The sequence below is a fragment of the Malania oleifera genome, chromosome 3 (genome assembly GCF_029873635.1).
Source record: "Malania oleifera isolate guangnan ecotype guangnan chromosome 3, ASM2987363v1, whole genome shotgun sequence".
Classification (NCBI taxonomy): domain Eukaryota; kingdom Viridiplantae; phylum Streptophyta; class Magnoliopsida; order Santalales; family Ximeniaceae; genus Malania; species Malania oleifera.
The window spans coordinates 120,393,620-120,416,826 of NC_080419.1; the positions used below are offsets into that span (position 1 = coordinate 120,393,620).

Here is a 23,207-nt window from a genome sequence, read left to right on the forward strand (position 1 = left end):
ATATACATTTTATTTATTGAGATTTAAATGTTATGTGATATTTAATAATTAATGGTCATTTATTTTATTTGAAGAAATTATTTTTTATGAACCTCTTAAAAAAATTACTACAAAAAGTGAGATTCATCATTGAAAATTTTATGTATTCCCTGAGATCATAAATGCATCTCCTTCCCTTCCCATTTTGCCCTCTCCCTCTTTCCCAAAATATCCTTCTCTTTCTACTTCCACCTCTTTCCACTTTCCCATAATTTCCATTCCCCTTTCTAAATTTTCCATTTCCATTTCCAATTCCATCTCTCTCTCTCTCTCTCTCTCTCTCTCTCTTCTCTACTTTTCTCTGTCTTCGTCTCTCTCAGCCTCTGCATATAAAAAATCCCGCAGAACCAAACCCTCAAGCAAACCAAACCCCAACCCACCTTCTTCTCCTCTGTCTCATCATTCATCAGCCCCCGATTTGCTGCAGCTCGTGGAGAGGAGCTACTTCTAGGGTTTCTCGTGCCCATGGATTCCGAGGACGATATGCACGATGCAAACGATGCGGAGTCCCTCGACGACGACTTCTACAGTGGCGAGACCGCCATGGACAGCGATGATGCCGATGCCGGTTACGAGTTCTTCGAGAACGATACTGATGATTCCGACGACACAATCTTACATCGTCAGCAGGTCAATTCTCAAATTTTCTATAAACTTTACGACTTCTATTATTTTTTTGTTTGTTAATTTTATCTCTGCGCGCGCGTATTGCTGGTCAAATTTTTTTTCTTTTGGGCGTGGTTAGTGTCAGTGTATCGACGGCCTTTATCTTGAACTTGGAATGATGTAGTTTCAGGACAGTTAAGCTACTTCAATGTTGAAGGAATCAGTGGCGCATTTATGTGTTGCAGTATGGCTTAGCCTTTTTATCTCATATTGTCCTGGTTGTTTTTTTTGTTTTCGGGCTTTTTTCACGTGAAGTTGTTGATGGGCCTGATTTTGATTTGGGATCAATGTAGTCAGAGTGAAGTTAACAACTCAAAATTGAAAGGAGAAAAATTAGGGTGCGTGCTTGTGAGCGTGTTTTCTTTTTCCAACTTGTGTATGTGATACTAGCTAGCTTTGCTTGTTTGTAATTGTATTAATGTACTGATGGGTTTGATGTTAAATTTGTGGTTTATGCTGTTTGACCAAATTTAGTTGAGTTCATCTTGAAAGAGTTGCCTCTATGTATTTGTGTATGTATGGAGCTTGCCACTTGCGTTATGTTATAATTTATATTTATCATTTCCTACAATTTATCTTTATTGTGTTATTTTTTTAAAAATTGTTATCGAGTTTAATATTGAATGAACTCTTTCATGCAGTGGTGTTCAAGAGACTGTTGCTTTTCTTCAAATTTTCTTGAAAAATTTGGAATTGTTTTTTGGGCTAATATGATAGTGCAAGTTCAATGCTATATAGTAGAGTTTCTTAATTTTATTTTTTGTAAAGTTTTTAATTTTATGTGTGGCTCCGTAGTTATTCTTCCTTGTGTTCTTTAGCCATTTTCCTTGCTGCTGCTTGTAGCCTTTTAATTCTTACATATATAGAGCTGAAGTGCTTCTTGAGCTTGTTTACATTTGATATTTGTTTTACAAAAATGTCTAATTTGGTTGCAAGTGTAGTTGGTATAAATTAGTTTTATTCTCTCATGGACTGTAGTCTTCCTTCAATCTTTCGAAGCATTTGACACTTATTTATGTGATCTGCCCCCATCCGCCAGGCGGGGTCCTTGGCTTTTCCAAGGAGCCAGTTTATCCATCCTTTTACCTCTATATTAAATGTATGTTTGTTGTTTGTGTGTCTGTACATTACATAACATGTGTCTCAAGATATTAACATTGATTTAAAGTATTGATGTCAGAGGGAATTGTGTCTATTTCATGGAGTTTATGATTCTAAGCCATGGATTTTTCCAACTCAAGATCACTCTTGGTCGATTGGCTTGTTTTGTGCTGTATTCATATACATTTCTTCTGAATTGCACCATTGCTGTTTTATGTTGCAGCAAAATTATACCATCTTAAAGGAACTGGACATACATAAACGTCAGGAGGATGATATTACTAGAGTTTCCACTGTTCTTTCGATATCAAGAGATTCTGCTGGAATTTTGCTCCGTCATTATAATTGGTAAACTCTATGCTCATTGAGGCAGAGCAAGTGAGAATATTATTGAATTATTATTAATATTACTGCTATATTTTATTTGCGAAAAGAGAGAGGAGGGTTCCTGGGAGACAAGGGGGGTGGTTCCTCTGGGGACAAAGGGGGAAAGAATGTTGTGTAGTTGTGACTCTGCTTATCGCCCTATAGTTAGGGTTCAGGTTTACTTTGACTAAGTTGAGAGAGGTACACAATTTAGCTCATTTTCTCTGATATCAGTACTCTTTATTTGTGCATATTGAATCTTTGGGACATATGTTAAATGTACTTGTACTTGTACATAAAGTAACTTTTTGGACATAGAAAATGTAAATGTTACAACTTTTATTTGTCCTGCACTCTAATGCAATGGGGGCTGTAGATGAATATTATCACTGTAACTGCTATCTTGATTTTCTGAAGAAATTTCACTTTGCAGGAGCGTAAGTAAAGTGCATGATGAATGGTTTGCTGATGAAGATAGAGTACGAAAGGCCATAGGCTTGTTGGAAAAATCTGTTGATATATTTCCAAACACTAGAGAAGTAAGCTGTTTATGTTTTAGGGTTGAAATCTATTAATTTCTTATGACTGTTCTTCTCTTTACATTTCACAATTTTCTTGTGCAGCTTACTTGTGGGATCTGTTTTGAGACCTATCCTCATGATAAAATTGATGCTGCTGCTTGTGGTCATCCCTTTTGTAGCACATGTTGGAGAGGTATGCTTCACTGCACCATTGGCGGACCCAATTTCTGACAGAGATCTAAACCAGTGCCTTTCACGGCTGTGTTATGTATGCTTCTTGGGTTCTGAAGGCACAACAAACATATGTGGTTTAGTCAAACTGCTGATTGCTCCGTTTGCTAAACAAACCAACCATCTGGAACTGCCTTAAAAAAACAGGGAAAATATGACTCCAGTTTCTTTTTTTACACCATGCCATTTAAGATTGGAAGCAGCTGAATGTTGCACAGTTAGAATCAAGTAAAGGTGAACTGTCCTTTTACTACTTATCTAACTAGCTATTGGCCCAAGTTGCAACCTGATAGGGGGCAGGGGGTGAATTCGGTTAACGTTCAATTTTAATTTAAAAATTAAATTGAAATGACTTACATAAATTCAATCAACCAGCAAATAAAATATAATTAGCGTGCAAAACTGAAAGATGGGATAAGAGAGAGACAATAGCTGAAATTTGACATCTATGTCCACTCTTCAAGGTGTCCCCTTGAGAATCCCACTAGTACCAACATTGGAATGACCAAACTTATTGCACAATTTCAGTTCACAAATCACCAACCGAGCACTTCCTCCTACAAAGAAGCTGTCCTTGCATGACACACTTACTACCTGTCTACCTGTTCTCTCTCCTGAGAATTATAGTTGACATATCCAAATTCAAGAATTAATTAGCTCTCATGGACCTACGTCCAGTTATGATTATATGAGGCTTGATATGCAAGTGGAAACTCAAATAAATTTGAGTCAGCCTAAAAATTGAAATCTCTTTGTTTGCACAATGAGTTGGTACCCATGTACACCTGTATGTGTGTGTATGTATGTCTCCATGGATGTAGTTGTTTGAGGGAGAGAAATTATTCCTAGCTATTGCATCCTCTAAGCTAGCATAAAAACTCAAAAGACACTATATATCAAGCTAGCAAGAGAAGGAAACCCTTTAGAATATAAATTGCCATACTTAAATTCCAAGTGTCCACAATTTTAGCAATAAATTCAAGACAATATAGTTTGAATTTGAGATCAAAATAAGTTTGCTCACAAATATATTTTCACTCTAATATATTCAAGACTTCCAATAAATCCAATTTTAGTTTCATTAAATGCAACTAACCAATCCTACCCAATAAATGTGAGTAAGATAAATTAGCAAGTCATCATATGAATCACATCATGAATAATATACAAGTCCGTAACAATTTAATTTTTCAAGAATGAAATATCCCAAAGCTAATAATTCAACTATGCACTCCAACACAATCTTTTATAATCCTCAAAACTGGTATGAAACCTCGGGGCTAATTCGAGTTTTATTCTATTGTCATGCTTTGGGATCTTTACAACTTTATTTGACCTTTTATTGCTAGCTTTGTGCCTTTTTGAGCAGAAAACTTGAGCATTCTCCCTTATCTCAAATACTATAAATGGGATTCTCTCTTTGGTGTCTTCTTTCAAAAATGTCAAATTTACCCCTATAATTACATATGATTATTCCAAAATGTTCCTTTAAATACCCACAATTATCCCAAAATACCCTTATAATTATATCAAATTTATCCCTGTAAGATACTCATAATTATCCCCAAATATCCCTATAATTATCTACAACTATCTCAAATGTTTTTTTCTTTATAATTTTTTTAAAGTTTTAAAAAAATGGAGAGTCATGGAGCACACACATAGTGCATGGCTAGTGTTCATTATGGCAATCCTGTTGCTACACTGAATCTTGTTATTTTGATGATCTGACTTTGATGTAGCATAGACTTTGATATGGTAATCCTGCTCCTGCTGTCACACATAGTCGTTCCTTTTTGTAACCACTTAGTTGATACACTTTTACTTAGCATAGACTTTGATATAGTAAGCCTGTTGTCGCACATAGTTGTGTTTTTTTAACCAATTAGTTGATACACTTAGGTGGATATTTATTTATTTATTTTTTATAGTGGTTTATTTCAATTTTAAGTAATTGCAACTAGGGGTGTAATTGGTTCAGTTTGGTTATGGGCCAAACCAATAATCGAACTGAACTTTGCTGTTTTTGGAATGGCCGAACCAAAACCGAACCAAATTTATTATCCTATGGAGAACCGAACATTCAGCGGTTTGGTTACGGTTTTTTTCGGTTTTTAACCTATTTTTTAAATATTCAACAATTATTTTTTACAGGGTTGTTGAGAATCTATTGGGCATTTTGATTTTTTATAATGTTTCATAATTTTAACAAAATTAAACCTATTAACTAGTTTAGAAAGCTGAGAACGTGTTGGTCTTGTTGGAACGTGTTGGTCTTGTTGGACCTTTTTTTTTTGTTCCTAATTCCTATTAGCTTAGTAGCTCCTACAAACCATCATAATGCAAATTACATATCAATTAACCGCAATTAAGTAATCTTGATGAACTTATTATATGGACCAATCATAATTAAGTAATCATATTAATTTATATGTATAATTTAAATTAAAATCGGTTTCGGTTCGATTATACTTTGAAAAGCGAAACCGAAACCGAAAATTTCTACTTTCTAAAACCGAAACCGAAACCGAAACCTAATATTGAAAAATTGAACCGCTTGTGATTTCGGTCGGGTTTTGGTCTCATTTTCGGTAATTTTTGTACACCCCTAATTGCAACTATAATGTTATTATGATTTGGGAATTATATTCTGACATCTTCAGCCATTTTATCATCTCTTGTAGGTTACATTAGCACATCTATCAATGATGGTCCTGGGTGTTTGATGCTGAGATGTCCAGACCCATCTTGTGGTGCTGCTGTTGGCCAAGACATGATCGATAAGTTGGTGACATACGAGGATAAGGAGAAATACTCTCGTTACCTTCTTAGATCTTATATTGAAGACAATAGAAAGGTATATAACCCTTTTTTGTTTCGGGATGACTTTATGGTTTTACATATGCTATTGTAAAACCTTATTTCCTGTGAACACCCTATTTTAAGCTTGTGTTATATTTTATATGGTATTATAAGCAAAGTCTACTTTCTGCTTCTCTTACATTTTTTTCCCTGTATATATTACATTTAGAGTGTCATATCTTTTGGATTTAAAGCATAAAATGATTCATGTTGGCAGTCAATAACCTGTTTTACTGTTCAAGGATGCTTAATTGGTATACTTGATGATTCTTACAATAGGTTTTATTATAACCGATTTGCTTAGAAATATGTGTACCCATATTTCTACCATGACACCAATGATTGTCCTGCTTCTAGTGTTTTTTTTTTTTCTTTTGATTCACGTGGGAACTCCAGTCATCGACGAGCCCTTTGGACCCCCCCGGTGCGGCACCAAATCCACGGGTCGGCGACCTTCCCCCTTGATGCGCCTCCCAATGTTAATCCGGATGTGGTCACAGCTTATTCACACTTGGGTTGACTTTTGGGAAGCAGTTACTCTCCCATTGCCCCTCCTTTACGTCATGTGGATGGGACCCCCTGAAGCGCTGCAAAGCGCACCAAGACCTTGTCACCGCTGGGAATCGAACCTTCGATGCTCATGTTATCCCTGCCTGCTCTACCACCGTGCCATGCCCATGGGGGCTGCTTGATGGGATCCAAGCAGGTTTAAGTGGCTGAAGAGCACATCTACCGAAAGAAATATGATTCCTTTCATTCTGAAATTTTTATTTCATTGACCACGTTCTCCAATCCCCTTTTATGTTGAGCTATCTAGTTAGTTTGTGTTCTGGATTAAGTCTCTTTACCTCTCTTGGCAGTTGGTATCCGTTGTGCTCTTTTCTTTATTGCAGTTTCACCCTTGTGCGTGAAGAGTGTTGGGTTTTGTGGAGCCTAGTTGTGTTTGATTCGGATGATGACTTGACCCGAAATAATGTTGGGTGGTATTTAAATGAGAGGAAAATTTTTTTGGGCCTGTTTTGTAGCCCATTGCTGTGCGCAGGATATAAATTTGTTGTTATGGTGATTAGAATTAATTGGCCGTCGCAGTTCGAGAGAGAGAGAGAAAAAATATTGTACTGCCGCACTCTCTGTATTTTCTTCCTGATAATAGTGAAATCCCTGCAACTCCGTGGACGTAGGCAAAATTGCTGAACCATGTAAATATTGTCTTATGCGTGTGATTATTTTTCTTTGGCGTGTGTTTCATTCTCTATTTTGTTTCTCATAGGATTTGGGAATTTCGTGTTAATTCCCAACAAAGAGTTATTCTGTCACAAGAGTTATAATATACTTGAAGTTTTTAGTATTTTGTGTACAGAAAATTTAGTCAAACTGCACATAATTTACAACAACAACAACAAAACCAAACCTTAGTCCCACTAGGTGGGATTGGCTATATGAAAACTGCACATAATTTATAGGAGAAATATTGCTGGGATCTATGTACTTTTTATGGGTGTTTTTAGGGGACAAGTTGGTTGGTGTCGTTGGGATGGTGAATTTGCTATTGAAGAATATCTTGCAAATTGGTAGATGTTTCACATGTTGTACAGGAAAAAAGGGAACATAATATTTTCTTCTCCCTGCAACTCTAATGTTCAGAGATTTCTTTGAAGCATTCGGATGGTTGACTGGAATTGGAAACTAGATTTATTCCATGCTTACCTGCATGTGGCCATAATTTTCTTAAACATTAAGTGCAGTCAAGTGACTCTTCCCAAAAAAAAAAAAAAAGTTTGCTGTCAAGTGGTGATTATTTTTTTGTTTGTTTGGTTTTTTTAACACATTGGAGATTATAATATGGGCGGGCTTAAATGATAGATATTCTTCTTATTATTTATTATTTTACTTTTTTATTTTTATTTATTTATATAGATGGCATGTTTGCTGTTCTTATTCTTTCTTTTCTATATGCTTTTTTCCCTCTTTAGACCAAATGGTGTCCTGCTCCTGGATGTGATTATGCTGTTGATTTTGTTGCTGGTAGTGCAAGCTTCGATGTTACTTGCCTCTGCACTTACAGTTTTTGCTGGAATGTAAGTTTTTACTGAATTGTTCAAAAACTTGACATTTGTACTCTGGGTTGAAATTAAGTGTCAAATGTCAGGACCATAAGATTACTTCCTGAATTTGAACTTTGCAGTGTACTGAGGAAGCTCACCGTCCAGTGGACTGTGGTACTGTGGCTAAGTGGATTTTGAAGAATAGCGCTGAGTCTGAAAACATGAATTGGTAAGGGTATATCATGCTGTGTGTAAAGTTGCATGTGTTTATGTATAGTTTCTTGAATCTTTCTTTGAATTTTAATTATGATTTTGTTTGTGCTTGTCACTTTTCGGGACTCTGCATCTTATTGGAAGTGCTCCAAGCGGGTGATTCAGCTGTGGTTATTTGTTACTGAACATGCCGAGAGGGAAATATAAAATTTTGATAAAAAAAAAATGGCCACACTGCCATAGCTTAGTACTAAGGAGGTCCTGGCGCATGCTAGTTATGAAATCAATATCATAACCTGGAATCCTTTTTTCTTTTGTACATTTGTTAGACCTGCTTCGTGCTATTCCTATACAAGTGATGGAGAATTAATGTATTCCATTTGATGTTCATTAAATTTGAAGTGGCCTGCTGCTGCTTTTTTGTGTTGCAATCATGAGATTTGAAAGTTAGAGTGGTTCTTTGATGTCACAATGGTGCTAATTGTTGTTATAATGATGAGCAGGATCTTAGCAAATTCGAAGCCTTGTCCCAAATGCAAGCGACCAATTGAGAAAAACCAAGGCTGCATGCATATCACATGCACCCCTCCTTGTAAATTTGAATTTTGCTGGTAAGACTTCCCGTTTTTTGTTTGTAAGCTGAAATTACCTACCTAGGCTATTGCTGTGTAATTATGCATTTGCATATGTCCTTTGATGCATTTTTCTTCTTCTCCACTTAATTAAAATTCTTCTGTTGTGAATTTTATTTTTCAATGAAGAATGATATTGTTCCATTATGTTTTGAAGGAATTTTTTTTTTATTTGTATTTAGTTTGTTAGTTTTCAATTTGATATGATTTGCGAAGTTTCTCTAAATATGGTCTTGATTTTGTGTGTGCAGGTTGTGTCTTGGTGCATGGTCGGATCATGGCGAGAGGACAGGTGGTTTCTATGCATGTAATCGTTATGAGGCAGCAAAGCAAGAGGGAGCGGTAATGGAGCATAGTTAATTATGTTTGTTTTAATGACCTGGACTATATTTTGCTTCTTGTTGATTGGTGCTCTAATTTGCTGGTAATAATTTTTCTTTTCAAATTCCTTTTGTTGTCTGCAGTATGATGAGGCTGAGAGAAGACGAGAGATGGCAAAGAACTCCTTAGAGAGATACACTCATTACTATGAACGGTGGGCTACAAACCAATCGGTATGGATCAGTTTGTTGAGTTCGTTTCCATTTCTGTGCCATGTTATGCTGTGGGTTTTATCTATTCATTTTGTCCATGATTTGAAGTTCAGTGCACAACTCATTAACAACTAAAATTTCCTACTCAAAATTTTTGTTATTTATATTTCTTTTAAAAATTTTGCACGAAAATATTTTGACAATTTTAGTGAAAGTTCTCTAAATTATATTTTTGATCTGCTTGGTTGTTTTGGGGCTTAGCAAAAAAAATTATACTGACCTGCTTTGGTGTTGGAAACTAGGAGAATTTGTTTTTTGTTTGTTTATAATTTTCCTGAGAACATACTATGATATCATAAAGAGAAATATAGTGACTATGTAAACTAGAGAATGAGGTGTTTTATTCGTGAGAGGGACATCCAGTCTAAACACTTTACCTTTAAAATCCAATGGGAATGAAAAAGAAAAGCGAGTGAAACCCCAAAAATAGGGTGGTTACTTAGAATCTCTTATTCAAATTCTCTTTCTCATCTCTCATTCAATCTTTCTTCTTTTTGCCTTGTATAACCTTAGAAATCCAGTTCTGTGGAGGGAGCAAACAGTGCCTGGCTTGACCGATTAAACTCCAAGCCATTGCCAAACTTAATTCCGTAGCTCCTGAGGTCCAGCACTGCAGCAACGGTGAACAGTGTCTGGCTTGACCCACTATAATCCCAGCCAATGCCAAACATGACTCCATAACTTTTGAAGCACTTTGTAGTGAAGAAGTTGGTGGATGATTCTCCATTCTTGCACATGTTGCATCAGTTACAAGAATAAAACAACCCACCCCACCCTCCCTCCCCCCCGCCCAAAGATTCTTGAGGTTGCCCTTGTAAGAATTGCTTCCCAAGCATCTTCTGGGGTAAAGAATCTAAAGCAGTAAAGAAAAATCAGAAATAGAAACTAAAAGCTAAAACCAGCAACTTGTTTGGTTAGTATTTCTAAAACTAAATCAAATTAAAAACTTGGTTGAACAAATACTCATTTTTGTCCTTCAATCAAATAAGAACTAAAAAAATATGATAAATAATTAAAATACAAAATAATGCAAATTTTAAAATTATAATAAATTTAAAATGTACTTCATTGTTGTATTTCAGAATTCACTTTACAACAACAATCTTATTGTACATGAAAATTGAAAAATACTAAAAATATTTTTAAATAATAAAGCAAATTTAAAAATTATAATAAAAAATTTACTTCATTGTTGTATTTCAGAAATCACTTTCCAAAAACAATCTTATTGTACATGAAAATTGAAAAACACAAAATATTTTTAAATAGCTTTATTATTTTTTAAAAATATATTTTTTAGATAGCTTTATTATTTTTTTGGATTTTTTTTAAATTTATGGATATTTTTATTTTAATTATATTTTAAATTCATATGATTATTTAAATTAAAATTATGTAGAAAATGAATGATTTAATCCAATGTTTTAAAAGGCAAAGGTGTTAGGCGAGGCGCTCTAACCCTTAAGGCATAAGCCTTTTGAGATTTATTTTTAGATAAAAATATGTAAATAAAATACATATTTTAAAAATAAATAAAAAATAAAGAAAATAAAAAATATAATGTAAAAAAAATCAAATATGATTCGCAAACTACATGTTAGCCATTCAAAAAAATTTCTAACTTAAATTCATTACGAAAATCATGACAAGATAGCTATAACATTTCAAAGTTCGAATTATTTTTCAAGATCTAAGGTACAACTAAATTATTTTGGAAAGGTTGAGGTTCAAGAGTTTTAGAAATCAGCTCATAGTATGACATTCCTTTTATATAAACATGGAATTAATATTTTCTAGCCAAATCTTACTTGAGAATGACACCCAAAATGCCTGAGCCTCAATTAAAAAGGTACAAAAGGCGTGTCTTACTTGAGAATGACACCCAAAATGCCTGAGCCTCAATTAAAAAGGTACAAAAGGCGTGCCTTTTGTGCAAATGCGTAACCCTCAATGTGTAATGCATTAGCCTTTTTGGGATTTGGTATTCTAGATTCTTGAAGGTGTTTTAGGCATGCCTTGCCTTGAGGCGTGCCTTGATTAAGCCTTTTAAAATATTGATTTAATCCTCAAAAATTAATTCTAGATATCAAACAACTGAAAACCATAAAAAATTCTTGTTTTCAGTTTCTCAAAAATGGCTGAAAACTGATTACAGAAACTGAAAATTGGTGAGATAAACAAACACATTTTCATAATTTGTTTCTTCACTATAAAGGAATGAAAGTGAACAAACAGATATAATATCAACATACTGTAACTGTTGAATTATGGCTCATTTCTAGAAGCTCACCATTATTGAACTTGAGATTGCCATGGAAGTTTTCAATGGTGGGCTAGTTTTCAATGGTAGGTAATGAGTTGTTGTAATAGTGTTATTCTCTAACTTATATAAACCCATTACTTCCATTTGTAAATCCATCCCTAATTGTGCTTACGTCCTCGGACACTATTAACTAATATTCTTCTATTGCAGAAATATTACAAAAGGAGAGTTAGAAGAGAGAATGTGCCTAAGAGAGAAGTAGGTAAATTGAGGGATGAATTTACAAATGGAAGTGATGGGTTTATATAGGTTAGAGAATAACACTATTACAACAACCCATGACTTATCATTAAAAATTAGCCCACCATTGAAGACTTCTTCCATGGTAATCTCAAGTTCAACAATGGTGAGCTTCTAGAAATGAGTCATAATTCAAAAAATCTCCACCTTGACGAAATTACATCTCTTAAAATCTCTCATGGATTCCGTAGTGTTTTCAAACGCGCTTGTAGCTCCAATCTTTCAATTTTCAACAATGTTGATTAAGTTCAAGTAATGTTGAAACTTGACTGTAGTCACCACTTTTGTAATCATATCAGCAGGATTCTCAGTAGTTCGAATCTTCTAGATTACTACTCCACCTTCTTTCAGAATTTCTCGAACAAAGTGATATCGAAAGTTGATGTACTTTGTCCTTGAATGGTAGACTTGGTTCTTTGCTAGATGGATAACACTTTGGCTATCACAATGCACCTTGATGTGCTTCTGTTCAACTTCCAATTCTTTCATCAATCCTTAAAGTCAAATTGCCTCATTCACAGCCTCTATGACTGCCATATACTTTGCCTCTGTAGTGGACAAAGCAGTGGTTGACTGTAAGGTAGACCTTCAATTAGCTGGCGCTTTTGCAAGAGTAAATTCATAGCCGGTAGTTGACCGACGCTTATCCAAATCACCAGTATAGTCAGAATCACAGTTTCCAACAATACTATGACCATCTTGCTTATCCATTTTGCTAGAAAAGAGAAGGAAAAAAAAGACAAGTGCACATGCAAATAAAAAAAAAGAAAAGAAACAACGTTGAAGCACTAAAATATTCTTTGGGATGCAACATATGGCTTGAAAGAAGCAGAAAATTCCTCTGCATCATGATCAATGAAGATACTGCCCCTATAGGCTGTGAATTATTAAATGACATCTGACATGTTAAATGTACATACAAATAAAAAAAATAAAAGAAACAACGTTGAAGCGCTAAAATATTCTTGTAATGTATGGCTTGAAAGAAGCATAAACTTCCTCTGTTTCTTGATTAATGAATATATTGCCAGTCCCCATAGGTTGTGAATTCTTAAATGACATGTGAAGTGTTAAACAGCCATCAAAATTACATTTGACGCACACACGCACACCATGGCGGAATTGAAGTTAATAAGCCCCAAAGCATCTAGGTGGACGAGATCTCTATTTTATTAGTACTTGATTTCTTGAGATTTTTTTTTTTGGTGTGGAAAATCATGTTTAATCCATTTCTCTCTCCACCATTCCACTTGCTAAGATTTATAATGAAATTGGTGAGTCTTTCTTAGCTGCAATCATTGTTTTGACGTCATTTAATTAAGCTGATTTTGTTGCTGTCATTATATCCTTGGACGTTGAACTTCAGTTATTGTCTATCATCCTAGCTTTTTTGTTATCATCAAAATACTGAATATGGCATATACCTAAAAATATTTGATTTCATCTTGTGTCTTCTTATGATGCAAAATTGTCGTTCAATAATTGGCAGTCAAGACAAAAAGCTCTTGCAGATTTACATCAAATGCAAACTGTTCATGTGAGTATATTTCTTTGCTTGTTGCCACAATGTGCATTTTTTTTGTTTTGATGGTTGATTTAGCAAGTCCATCGAATTGTATCTGATGCAATTGAAGTAACATCTTTTATTTTCTATAATCTTCCTTCATATTTTTCTCTCATTGAATTCAAACTAGAAGTATAGTTACTTCTACTAGAACTTTTTAAAAATGTGTACATAATGATTTGCAGATTAAAAACTTGTTCAATTATACCAGTCTTTGTTTCTAAACATTAATCTAATATTATTTTCTTGAATTTGTCTTGGTGCATTTATGAAGTTTTGATGAGAGTTTTTGTTTGAAGACTGCTCTAGGAAAAAGAAAAAGATGACTTTGAGAGCTAGTGATTTGAACAAATTTAAATTCTGGAGAACTTTGAAATTGATCAAGAGAAGGCCATAAAAAAGATTTTTTAAACAACATATATGTGTATATATATATATCTATATTTATTTATTTATTTATTACACATTATTATATATTACTCTACTACATGTGTCTATATATATATGTACATGTATTGTGTGTGTGTGTATATCAAGGTTGCCATAAAATGATCAACTGTCATTATAAAATGTCCCAATGGAAAATATGGTGACTTTATGGTATACATTTGGAAAAACTATGGTAACTTATTGCCAAGGGAATGATGCAAAGCTTAATGTCATATATATTCTATGGAATGTGATACACACATGCAAACAAAAAGAGAATGTTATGACTTTTCAATGACAACATTTTTGGGTGATTACTAGCAATTACTAAATAGGTGGTCAAAATTTCTTTCAAACATTGGGGTGGGTGGGGTGGGGGGTTATAATATGTTTGGTAAACAAATTTTTCATCTTCTAAAAACCCAGCTTTTAGGATTTTTAGGGAACTGGTAGAAGTTTCAGCTTTGGAGCATTTAGAATCTAAAAGGTAGCTCTTTTTGAACATGTTTAAAAAATCATGGTCCTTGTTTGAATAATATGTTTATATAATGGTGCTACCAGGGAGCATGGTAATACGGGATGTGTGTTTTTGCATACCAAAAGTTACATAAAAATCCTGGCAGAGTCGCAGATCCTTCCTTTAGCATTAGCAGACACTTATCCAATTTTCTATCTCATATAACTGCTCAATCCAGTCAGTCTTCTTTTTTAAATTCAAAATTTTATACAACTACTTCATCAGCTCATCTAACCTCGTTATTATGGGTTATAACTTATAATTTGGTGTATTTGCATGTGCTTTGTGCTCACATTTTTAGTTACTTTTTAAGCATAGTTGCTATTTACAAAATTATCCCATAAATCTCTGGATTTTTCCAGCTTGAGAAGCTGAGTGACAAGCAGTGCCAACCTGAATCACAGCTCAAGTTCATAATAGAGGCCTGGCTACAGGTAAATCTAGAATTTATCGTACATTTTATGGATTTCTTCTTCTAAGGATTAGAAGAACTTTAGCTTTTGTAATTTTTTCGTAGTTTGCATAAATAGTTCTTGTTTAGTTTAGAAAGATATTTCTGCATGGTATTTTCAGGAAATGAACATAAATCATTGATTGATTGAGTTTTCATAATTCTATTTAACTTCTCTGATCATTCAGATGGAATAAAGGCATTTTTTCCCTTTTCCCTCTACAATCCTCTTTTATGCCCACAAAAGGTTTTTTAGTCTGTGTGTGCAATGCACGTCCACGGGGGCACACCTACCCTGGAGTTTTAATGTGAGCCTATAAGATTCGGCCATGCTTGACCTATGGGCCTAAAATACATTTTCATGCTGTCTATTATCTGGACGAGACTGTTGAGCTGGTGGAGCACCCATGCATACTTCTGGTTCCAAAAGCAGAGTGATGTTTTTTTTTTTTTTTTCGGTTGAGCACTTATCTGCATTATGAACTTATCGTTTTACTACCGACCCAATATGTATGTGTGTGTAATAGTATGGCATCAATGCTTCTGCCATAATTCCATTAATGTTTGAGCTTATTCCTTCAGAATGAAATTTTCTTGCCTCGCATTGAAGCTTTGTTTTGACCCTGACTTCTATGGTAGTATCGTTTATAAGAAAATTAGCAGAACTGTGGAAGATATTTAAAGCAAATATTAATGCGCAATGCTACATGAAAGAAGTATGTCACAAAAACTTGATGTTCTAGGGAAGGCTGTGTATTAGACCAACTGTAGCATTCAATGCACTATAATCTGTGTCCTTGTTATTTACCCTGTTTCTTTTATTGTTATTGTTACAGGTTAACATGTTAATAAGGCTATAAACATCATTCAGTTGTACATAAGGGTTTAATATTAATTGGAAAGGATACCTATCCATTTTCTAGGTTTCCCAGCTATTGCGATACTTCAACATGGTATCAAAGCAACAACCTGTGACCCTAAACCCTCCATGGCCATCTTCTGCCACTGCTTCTATCTTGCCATCTCTCATCTTCATCCCCCTCTGTCATCCCAGGCGAATTGTATGTTTGCTAGGAACACTGTCATGTTGACATAAATGGTCATCCTCATCCGAGAACCTGTAGTCTTGCTGGACACAGCTGCCAGTTTCATCTAGCTACCATTTGTGTCTCTTTTGCAAAGCCAACATCATAATCCTCCAGAGACTATAGTGCTAGATCTGCCTGCTCAGAAATATCATAAACTGTGGCCAGCTCATGCAACCTCATGCGTCATTCACAAGCCAACAGTCCCAACACCACATTTCACATGTGAGGTGTTGTTGGAGCTAATTTTTTCTCGGATTTGCTTTGTAAGCCATTCCAAAGTGTTTGTTGGACATTGTATTTGATTGCGATTGCTCATATCCACACTTCACAATTTGGCCGTGATCTCTTACTGTGTCTAGTTTTAATGCATGCGCCATGCGGTATGGACAAGGGTAGTAAGACTCTGCCGTAAAATTGTTCTCAGCCCATGTTTGTGAGTGTGGGTCATTGATCGGTTTTATTGGTTTCTTGTTATTGGCTGAGGGGCTTTTGGTGTATTGTTAGTTGTTCGTTGCTGTTTGTTTTTCTCCTTTGGATGGAGTCCATTAATCCCAAGAGTCAAGTTTGCTCGTCACTGCCACAGAACACTGTAGAAAATTTGAATGGAAACAATTACTTGCAGCGGTCTAAGGCTGTTTATTTGGTAGGCTTAGGCAAGCCCTAATATCTGGCCTAGTGATGCCAAGCAGAAGGAGGTTTGGGTTCAGGAAGATGGGTTGATTGTCTCATTTTATTGGAATTTGATGAAATCCTAGATTGTGCAGGTGTGTATCCACCCTGATATCTGTGAGGAAATGTGGGACTACGTAAAATTTCCTGTAACCTGACTCACTTGTTTGATCTCTCCTTGGAGTACTTTGAACCACAACAAGAGGATGGGAATGTTATGTTTTGCTGAGATAAAGTGCATTCATGAAGTAGCCAGTATTGTGCATCCTGCTGATGTTCATGAGATGAAAAACAATGGGAACGAAAGATAACTATGTGTTTTAGCAGGTTTGAAACCTGAGTTTGAGGCATTTTAGTCCCAGATTCTGGGAATTGCAGAAATACCTTCCTTTGCAGATGTCTGTTCTCACATGCATCAGGACCCATTCTTCAGCTCCTAGTTCTGGCACTTCAAATTTTGCTATGGATAGATTTGGCTTCATTACTTGAGGTGTTCTTGCTTGTCAGCTTGGAGAACTAGATGTTCTCGGGGTGGTTTGTGAAGTGGTGTTCTAGATTCGCATGGTAAAGGTACACCATGCCAGTATACTCATTGCACACATAGTGGTCATGCAATTTACTAATGTTGGGATCTACAGAACCAGCACACTTGCATTGCTAATGCCACAATTGCATCTCAGTGGCCATATCTTTCTGTTGTGCTCTTTTTATCCTCCTTTTTTCTTGCCTAGATAGGTAAAAACCTCTCTCTTAGTCTTAGCCCCTACTCCTAGACCTTGAGTCATAGATTCGGCTGTCATTGTCCATATGATATGCATACTTAGGTTGTGTTTGGGAGCACGGATTTCAGGCATCATTTAGATTTTTATGGATTCAGATTAAACTAAGTACTAAGCGCGAATAACTGGACTGGAACTTAGGTCTTTTTTTTAAAATGTTTTTGCTTTCTAGCTCAAAGCTGAACTAGAAAACTGAAAAAGCTAATTTAGTCAATAGTTTATATATTAATTTATGTTAATACAGGTTAAAATTTGGTTGGGCGCTGCATTTAGTTTAATGCTTCGCCTCTTTGGTGTCCAGTCAATGCTTTGTTCCACTGCCTTCTCCTCTCCTTTATGCGATACAACATTGTTCCTTTTTGTTCAATTTCACACAAATCTTGATCTAAGGTCTGAATTCCAAGTGCTCCCAAGCATGGGGTTAGTGTTTTCTCTAAACTTCAGTATTTTGAAACCTTACCCTATGTTACCCTTGCAAATGGCTTACTACCACAATTAGTGGGATTGTACCCCTTGTTACGCTTGCTAATCATACTAATTCAGTTTCTCTCTTTTTCTGTATATTCCTAAAAATTTCACTTTAATCTTATGTTTGTTATCACCTTTCCTAACTCTGTTCTTTAGGATTCAAAGTTGAGGACGCTTGGCTGAGGACATGAAGCTGGGGGACTTCACACCCCACTGCAAAATGGGGCGCTGAACTGAAAAACAATCATATTTTGAAAATCACCCGTACTTTGCCATTCCAAATGAATGTGCCCAAAATGTTCTGGAGGTGATATAGTTCATTCTACATACGCTTATTAATTGGATGCCGTCATCTGCCCTTTAGACAAACTGTTCATTCTTTTTCTTCGAGACCTAATGTTCTAATTACCTCCCCACATATTCGGTTGCGTCCTTTGTTCCTCTGTTGACTCCAGAGGGTGATAATTTGGATCCTCGTGCTCTCAAGTGTATTTTCCTGGGTATTCTTATTCGCAGGAAGGATATTGTTGTTGTTGTCCTACCCTAAAATTGTATCTTTGTCTTTGCTGATGTCACTTTCCTTTTGAGTATACTCCCTAGAACTCTGTTTAAGCCCCAAATTCCCTTCAATTACCTGCTCTTCTCTTGATGCGAGTCATTTGTGTCTGCCTTCTTCCTTTTCGACCTTCTTCTCCATTGAGCCCCTCTTGCCAAACTGATTGCCCTATCTTGCTGGTGTATGCATGATAGTGCCACAGAGCAGGTGAGGCCCCTCTAGTTTCCAATGCTTCGCCATTGAGTTTGTTGCTCAATGGGAGGCAGGGTTGGTTTGTTGATTGAAAAATTTTAGTATAGCTTGAAGTAGTCCTCCTTGAGGATGATTTGATCGATCCATTGCTGTGGTGCTTGATTGGCCTTTGGACAACAAAATGGGGAAGGGACCTACCCATTGTGTTTCAACAGTTATATTGGTGATATTGCAATTTGTTTTAACACATAGGATTTGGACCTTCATGCAATGGTTATATATTGATGGCTGTGTATGTCTCACTTTCTCCAGAGCATTATGCCAACCTGAGAAGCTAAATAACCTGCTTGTCACACAGTACAAGTTGTAGGATGTGGACCATTATGCAATAGTTATGTTTTGGCACTGTGATTGTAGAATATTCTTAAAATTGAAAGGGAAGTTTATAGGACAGCTATGCTATATGGATCGGAATGTTGGGTGACGAAGAAACATAATATCTAAAAAGTAAAAGTTGTCATGAGAATGCTTAGATGGACGAGTGATATAACATTGAAAGATAAATTAAGGAATGAACATATTCGCGATAAGTTATGTGTAGCTCCTATAGAAGATAAGATAAGGGACGGACGATTCAGATGGTATGGACACTTGCAACGTAGGCCACATAGTGCACCAGTGAGGAAGAGTTAGTTACCGTGGGGGGTAGTAGAAGGGGTAGGGGTAGACCTAAAATAACTCGGGAGGAGATGGTTTGTAAAAATTTAATATCCTTGAATCTGTCAAAAGAAATGGTTCATGATCGTATAAATTGGTGGAAAAGGATTCATATAGCCTACCCCACCTAGTGGGAGTTAAGGTTTGGCTTTGTTGTTTATATATATATATATATATATATATATATAGATGTGTGTGTGTGTGTGTGTGTGTGTGGATTGTTCTTGAGTCATCATAATTTTTCTCTTGCCTCCTTTCTTCATTAAGTTAAGATTACCTCTAATTTCTTTTCCCTTCACTGTATAATTTGTAAAACGAAAAGATGAATGCTACGCCATTTGTGTATTTCAGCATGTATGGTATATATCAACCATTTATATAATATAATGTTAGAAAGTTCTTCCTTTCAAACCATTTTTTGATGGGCACTCATTGATGGGATTGCTTGTGTCTATTGATGTCTGATACCTGTTGATATGTGTCATTGTGTCCACCCATGTTTGATGCACAAGTCATGAAGGGCTTGAAGTATGCGATGAGTAGGAAAACTTTGGAAAACATTGCCTAAGTCAATTTTCGGTCTTTATGGAAGGAAATACATAACTATGTCTACTTTGATTTTATTTAGATGCACATGAAAGGTTTTATGGATGGAAGACCTGATGCTCAGAATTGGTTAGCCTTAGTATTTTCATATTTTCTGTGGTTACCTTATCACTACACATGTACTGCTGCATATAATTGAGTTGTCCAAATACATCCTCTGTTGAAAATATTTTTGAATCCATAGATTCATGAATACTTATTTCTATCAAGCTTTATATTTATGATTAATAATCTTGAAAATAAGTGGAAAAAAATAAACATGGATTTCAACCTTTGCCAAACGTCAATAGGAAGAAGAAAAAGGCGAATATGTTGATTATAAATTGAAGTTATTTTTCCCTCTGAATGAAATTCCTACATAATTTTATCTTGCAATTCTGGTATGTTTGCAGATAGTTGAATGTAGGCGTGTTTTGAAATGGACTTACGCATATGGCTACTACTTACCTGAGCATGAGCATGCTAAGAGGCAGTTTTTTGAGTACTTGCAAGGTATTTGTTTTTGTACAATCCACTGGTTAACCCAAGTGTGTGTTTTATCCTGGAAAAATGCTAATTATGTGATTTCCTCTTTTCACTGCAGGTGAGGCTGAATCTGGTTTGGAGAGGCTTCATCAGTGTGCTGAGAAGGAACTGCATACTTATCTAAATGCTGAGAGCCCTTCAAAAGATTTTAATGACTTCCGCACAAAGCTGGCTGGGTTGACCAGGTACTTTGCCGGAAAAATAAATGAACAATTGAGTCCACGAATTTAGTTGTCTTGGTGATTATAATCCTTTATCTGAAATGATCTGTCATGGCAATATTTAGGACTGCTGGCATATTTTTTTAAGTTTTATTTTCTGCCTTGTGTTTTGAGTTTATTGTGTGCAATTGGTTATTTTTTATCTATAATTATCTTCAAGCATTCTTCTTTCCGTTCCTGCATTTGCTAATTAGCCTGACCTTCTGCCTGGGGGCACTTTTGCAGCAGAAGAAATTTTTCCTGGTCTTTTACATGTAATCGATTGATTTAGTTTGGCATTGAATTCTATTTCATTCTTATGCACCAAATGTGGATTAATACTGTTCAGCCTGCTGTCACCAATATGGGAGGTGGTTGCACTTTTCCAAATCTCAGGGGGATCCTTCTTGTAATATCACCAAGTTTTTTTAAAAAATAATATCACATTTTCACTGACCTCACGGTGATCAATGTAATTCATTGTCAATTAACTTTTTGGGCATCGCAAATATTTTTCCAATGAATTTTGTGCTGTAACTATTAAACCTAAATTCCTTGTATATCAGTGTCTAATAGCAGTGTTTTTCTGTATGTGAGATGCTGGGGTACTGCAATTATTTTCTCATTCAAACTATTCTGATTTTTGTCTGTTTCCAACTAAAACAGTGTCACGCGCAATTACTTTGAGAACCTGGTTAGAGCTCTGGAGAATGGTTTATCGGATGTGGATGTCCAAGGGGCTTGCAGTCGGACAACGACCTCAAAAGGTGGAGGTGGAAAAGGAAGAGGAGGAAGGGGAAAAGGATCAACTTCCCGATCTGTGGGGTCCAGCAAAAATGTGGATGATTCTGGCCATTGGAGCTGTGACCAGTGCACCCATGCCAATGTCAAATCTTCCACCTCTTGCCAGATGTGCCACCACCGCAGGTGAAAAAAGGTCCTTGCCACATGTGCCACCGCTGCAGGTGAAGAAAACCTGATCCTCTGTCCCGGTGGATACGCACTGAACAGGACGAATGCCAAGCAAGTTAGAAAAGAAAAAATGGGGATAGTGCAGGAGCATCTGGGCTTGTATCTTTTCCTGTTCAATCCCATCTGCCTGTGTGTCAATGTGCTTCAAAGGAAAAAAGGTAAAAAATGAAAAGAGAATTTCTGGGTGTGTAGAGTGTGTGGGCATGTGCAGAGAAGCTTGACAATGTGAATTCAATGTAAATAGCTGCTATCTATTTGTTTCATCAATTTACAGATGAGAATTCCTGAAATTGCACTGTTCTAAAATATTACACAAAATAGCAAGAAGCAAATGCAAATGTACTCGTTTGTGATTAGTTTCTGCTAAAAAGAATGGATAAGCTTGGAGACCACCTCTAGTAGTTTATATTAATGGCAGGGAAGCAGAGCGTTCTTGTGTGAAGCAGTGCTTCAGAGAGCCCAGAAGAAGCGTGAGAGAGCACTCCTGGAGACTGCAAGAAAAAGAATGGCAGCCAGCTTCCCGTTCTTAAGACAAATGTCTGAGTCTTGAGGAGACAACAGAAGTACTGGTAAATTGTATGATTGCTCTGCACCCTTATGCAGCTTTGCTTAATTTAAATTTTGAAAATTTTGTTTCAACTTGGATTGGAAGCCAATGTCACGTACAGAGCAACACAGATACTAGGCGTGAAGGGGTAGATTTATTCTATAATTTCTAATAAAATTTAGTTTTCAAAAAAATAAATGTACACCTGCTGTCTTTTATTTCAATTTCCCATCCTTTTTCGTATATAGAATTTGGTAAATATGTTCTTATTGAATTTTTTAATGTTTAAAATTTTTGGACGGTGACTAATATTGGAATGACCAGAGTTGGTAGTCAGCCTCAGCAGAAATTTGTGTGTCAAAAGTAGACCTTCAAGGTATCACTGTTATTCATTTTGGTGCTTACTAAATTATATATTTTCACAAAATGGGTTATTCCTAAAAAATTAGAACAAAGTATTATGAAAAATGTAATAAAAAGGGTATAGGAATATAATAATTTAGAGAAGTCGCTCGTGTGAATGCTTGCATCATTCAATCCAATTACTAGTGTGTAAGAATAGTCATTTTTTTATTTATTTTGTATTGTAGAGATTCATAAAAATTTTGTGCTGTCATTTGCTATGAAATGATGACACATTATTTCTCGAAAAAAAAAAATGTCATCAACCAAACAAAATCCTAGCAATGAGATCTATTCACCAATAGGGTAGTGGTGATCGCATGCTTGTTCCAAGAATTTGTTCTTGTTTTAGTCAACATTCAAATTTGAAGTTTGGTGCCACGAGAAGGATCATGAGGCTGGACAACACTAAGGTCAAAATAATCACTTCTGCCTTAATATGCCAAATGTGTGATGGAGTTGGAGTACATGCAGTGACAATACTAAACCAAGTCCCGTCCACCCATACTTGTACAATCAATTTACTGATTTAGGGAGAAGACAAAATGAAGAAACAAAAAGTTTCAATTTTGTGGAATCAATTGATTCAAATCAATTAGAGTATCAATTGAGCGAAGCTGCCCCAGCACCACCTCCCACGGCGCTGTGCAACTAGCCATGTGCCTATGTTTTGCTCTCTCTTTCTCGAGCAAC

At 35.8% G+C, this 23,207-nt stretch overlaps 1 protein-coding gene across 1 annotated transcript; it reads left to right on the forward strand.

Moving 5' to 3' along the window:
* The first annotated feature begins 242 nt into the window (after positions 1-242).
* Positions 243-21,921, forward strand: LOC131150813 (probable E3 ubiquitin-protein ligase ARI8). The gene is made up of 15 exons (XM_058101790.1): positions 243-669; positions 2,030-2,154; positions 2,606-2,711; positions 2,796-2,886; positions 5,609-5,781; positions 7,760-7,864; positions 7,972-8,060; positions 8,548-8,655; positions 8,928-9,018; positions 9,141-9,230; positions 13,322-13,369; positions 14,705-14,776; positions 20,261-20,360; positions 20,452-20,578; positions 21,260-21,921. Exons 1-15 carry the CDS (start codon positions 505-507, stop codon positions 21,522-21,524), a joined length of 1,755 nt encoding a protein of 584 aa, XP_057957773.1. The 5' UTR covers positions 243-504; the 3' UTR covers positions 21,525-21,921.
* Positions 21,922-23,207: the final 1,286 nt, after the last annotated feature.

Excerpts from the sequence above, each read along its gene's own strand:
- LOC131150813 (XM_058101790.1), top strand. The coding sequence starts at position 505 with ATGGATTCCGAGGACGATATGCACGATGCAAACGATGCGGAGTCCCTC. Across the intron at positions 5,782-7,759 it reads ATATTGAAGACAATAGAAAG|ACCAAATGGTGTCCTGCTCC; the intron begins GTATATAACCCT and ends TTCCCTCTTTAG. Across the intron at positions 13,370-14,704 it reads ATCAAATGCAAACTGTTCAT|CTTGAGAAGCTGAGTGACAA; the intron begins GTGAGTATATTT and ends GGATTTTTCCAG.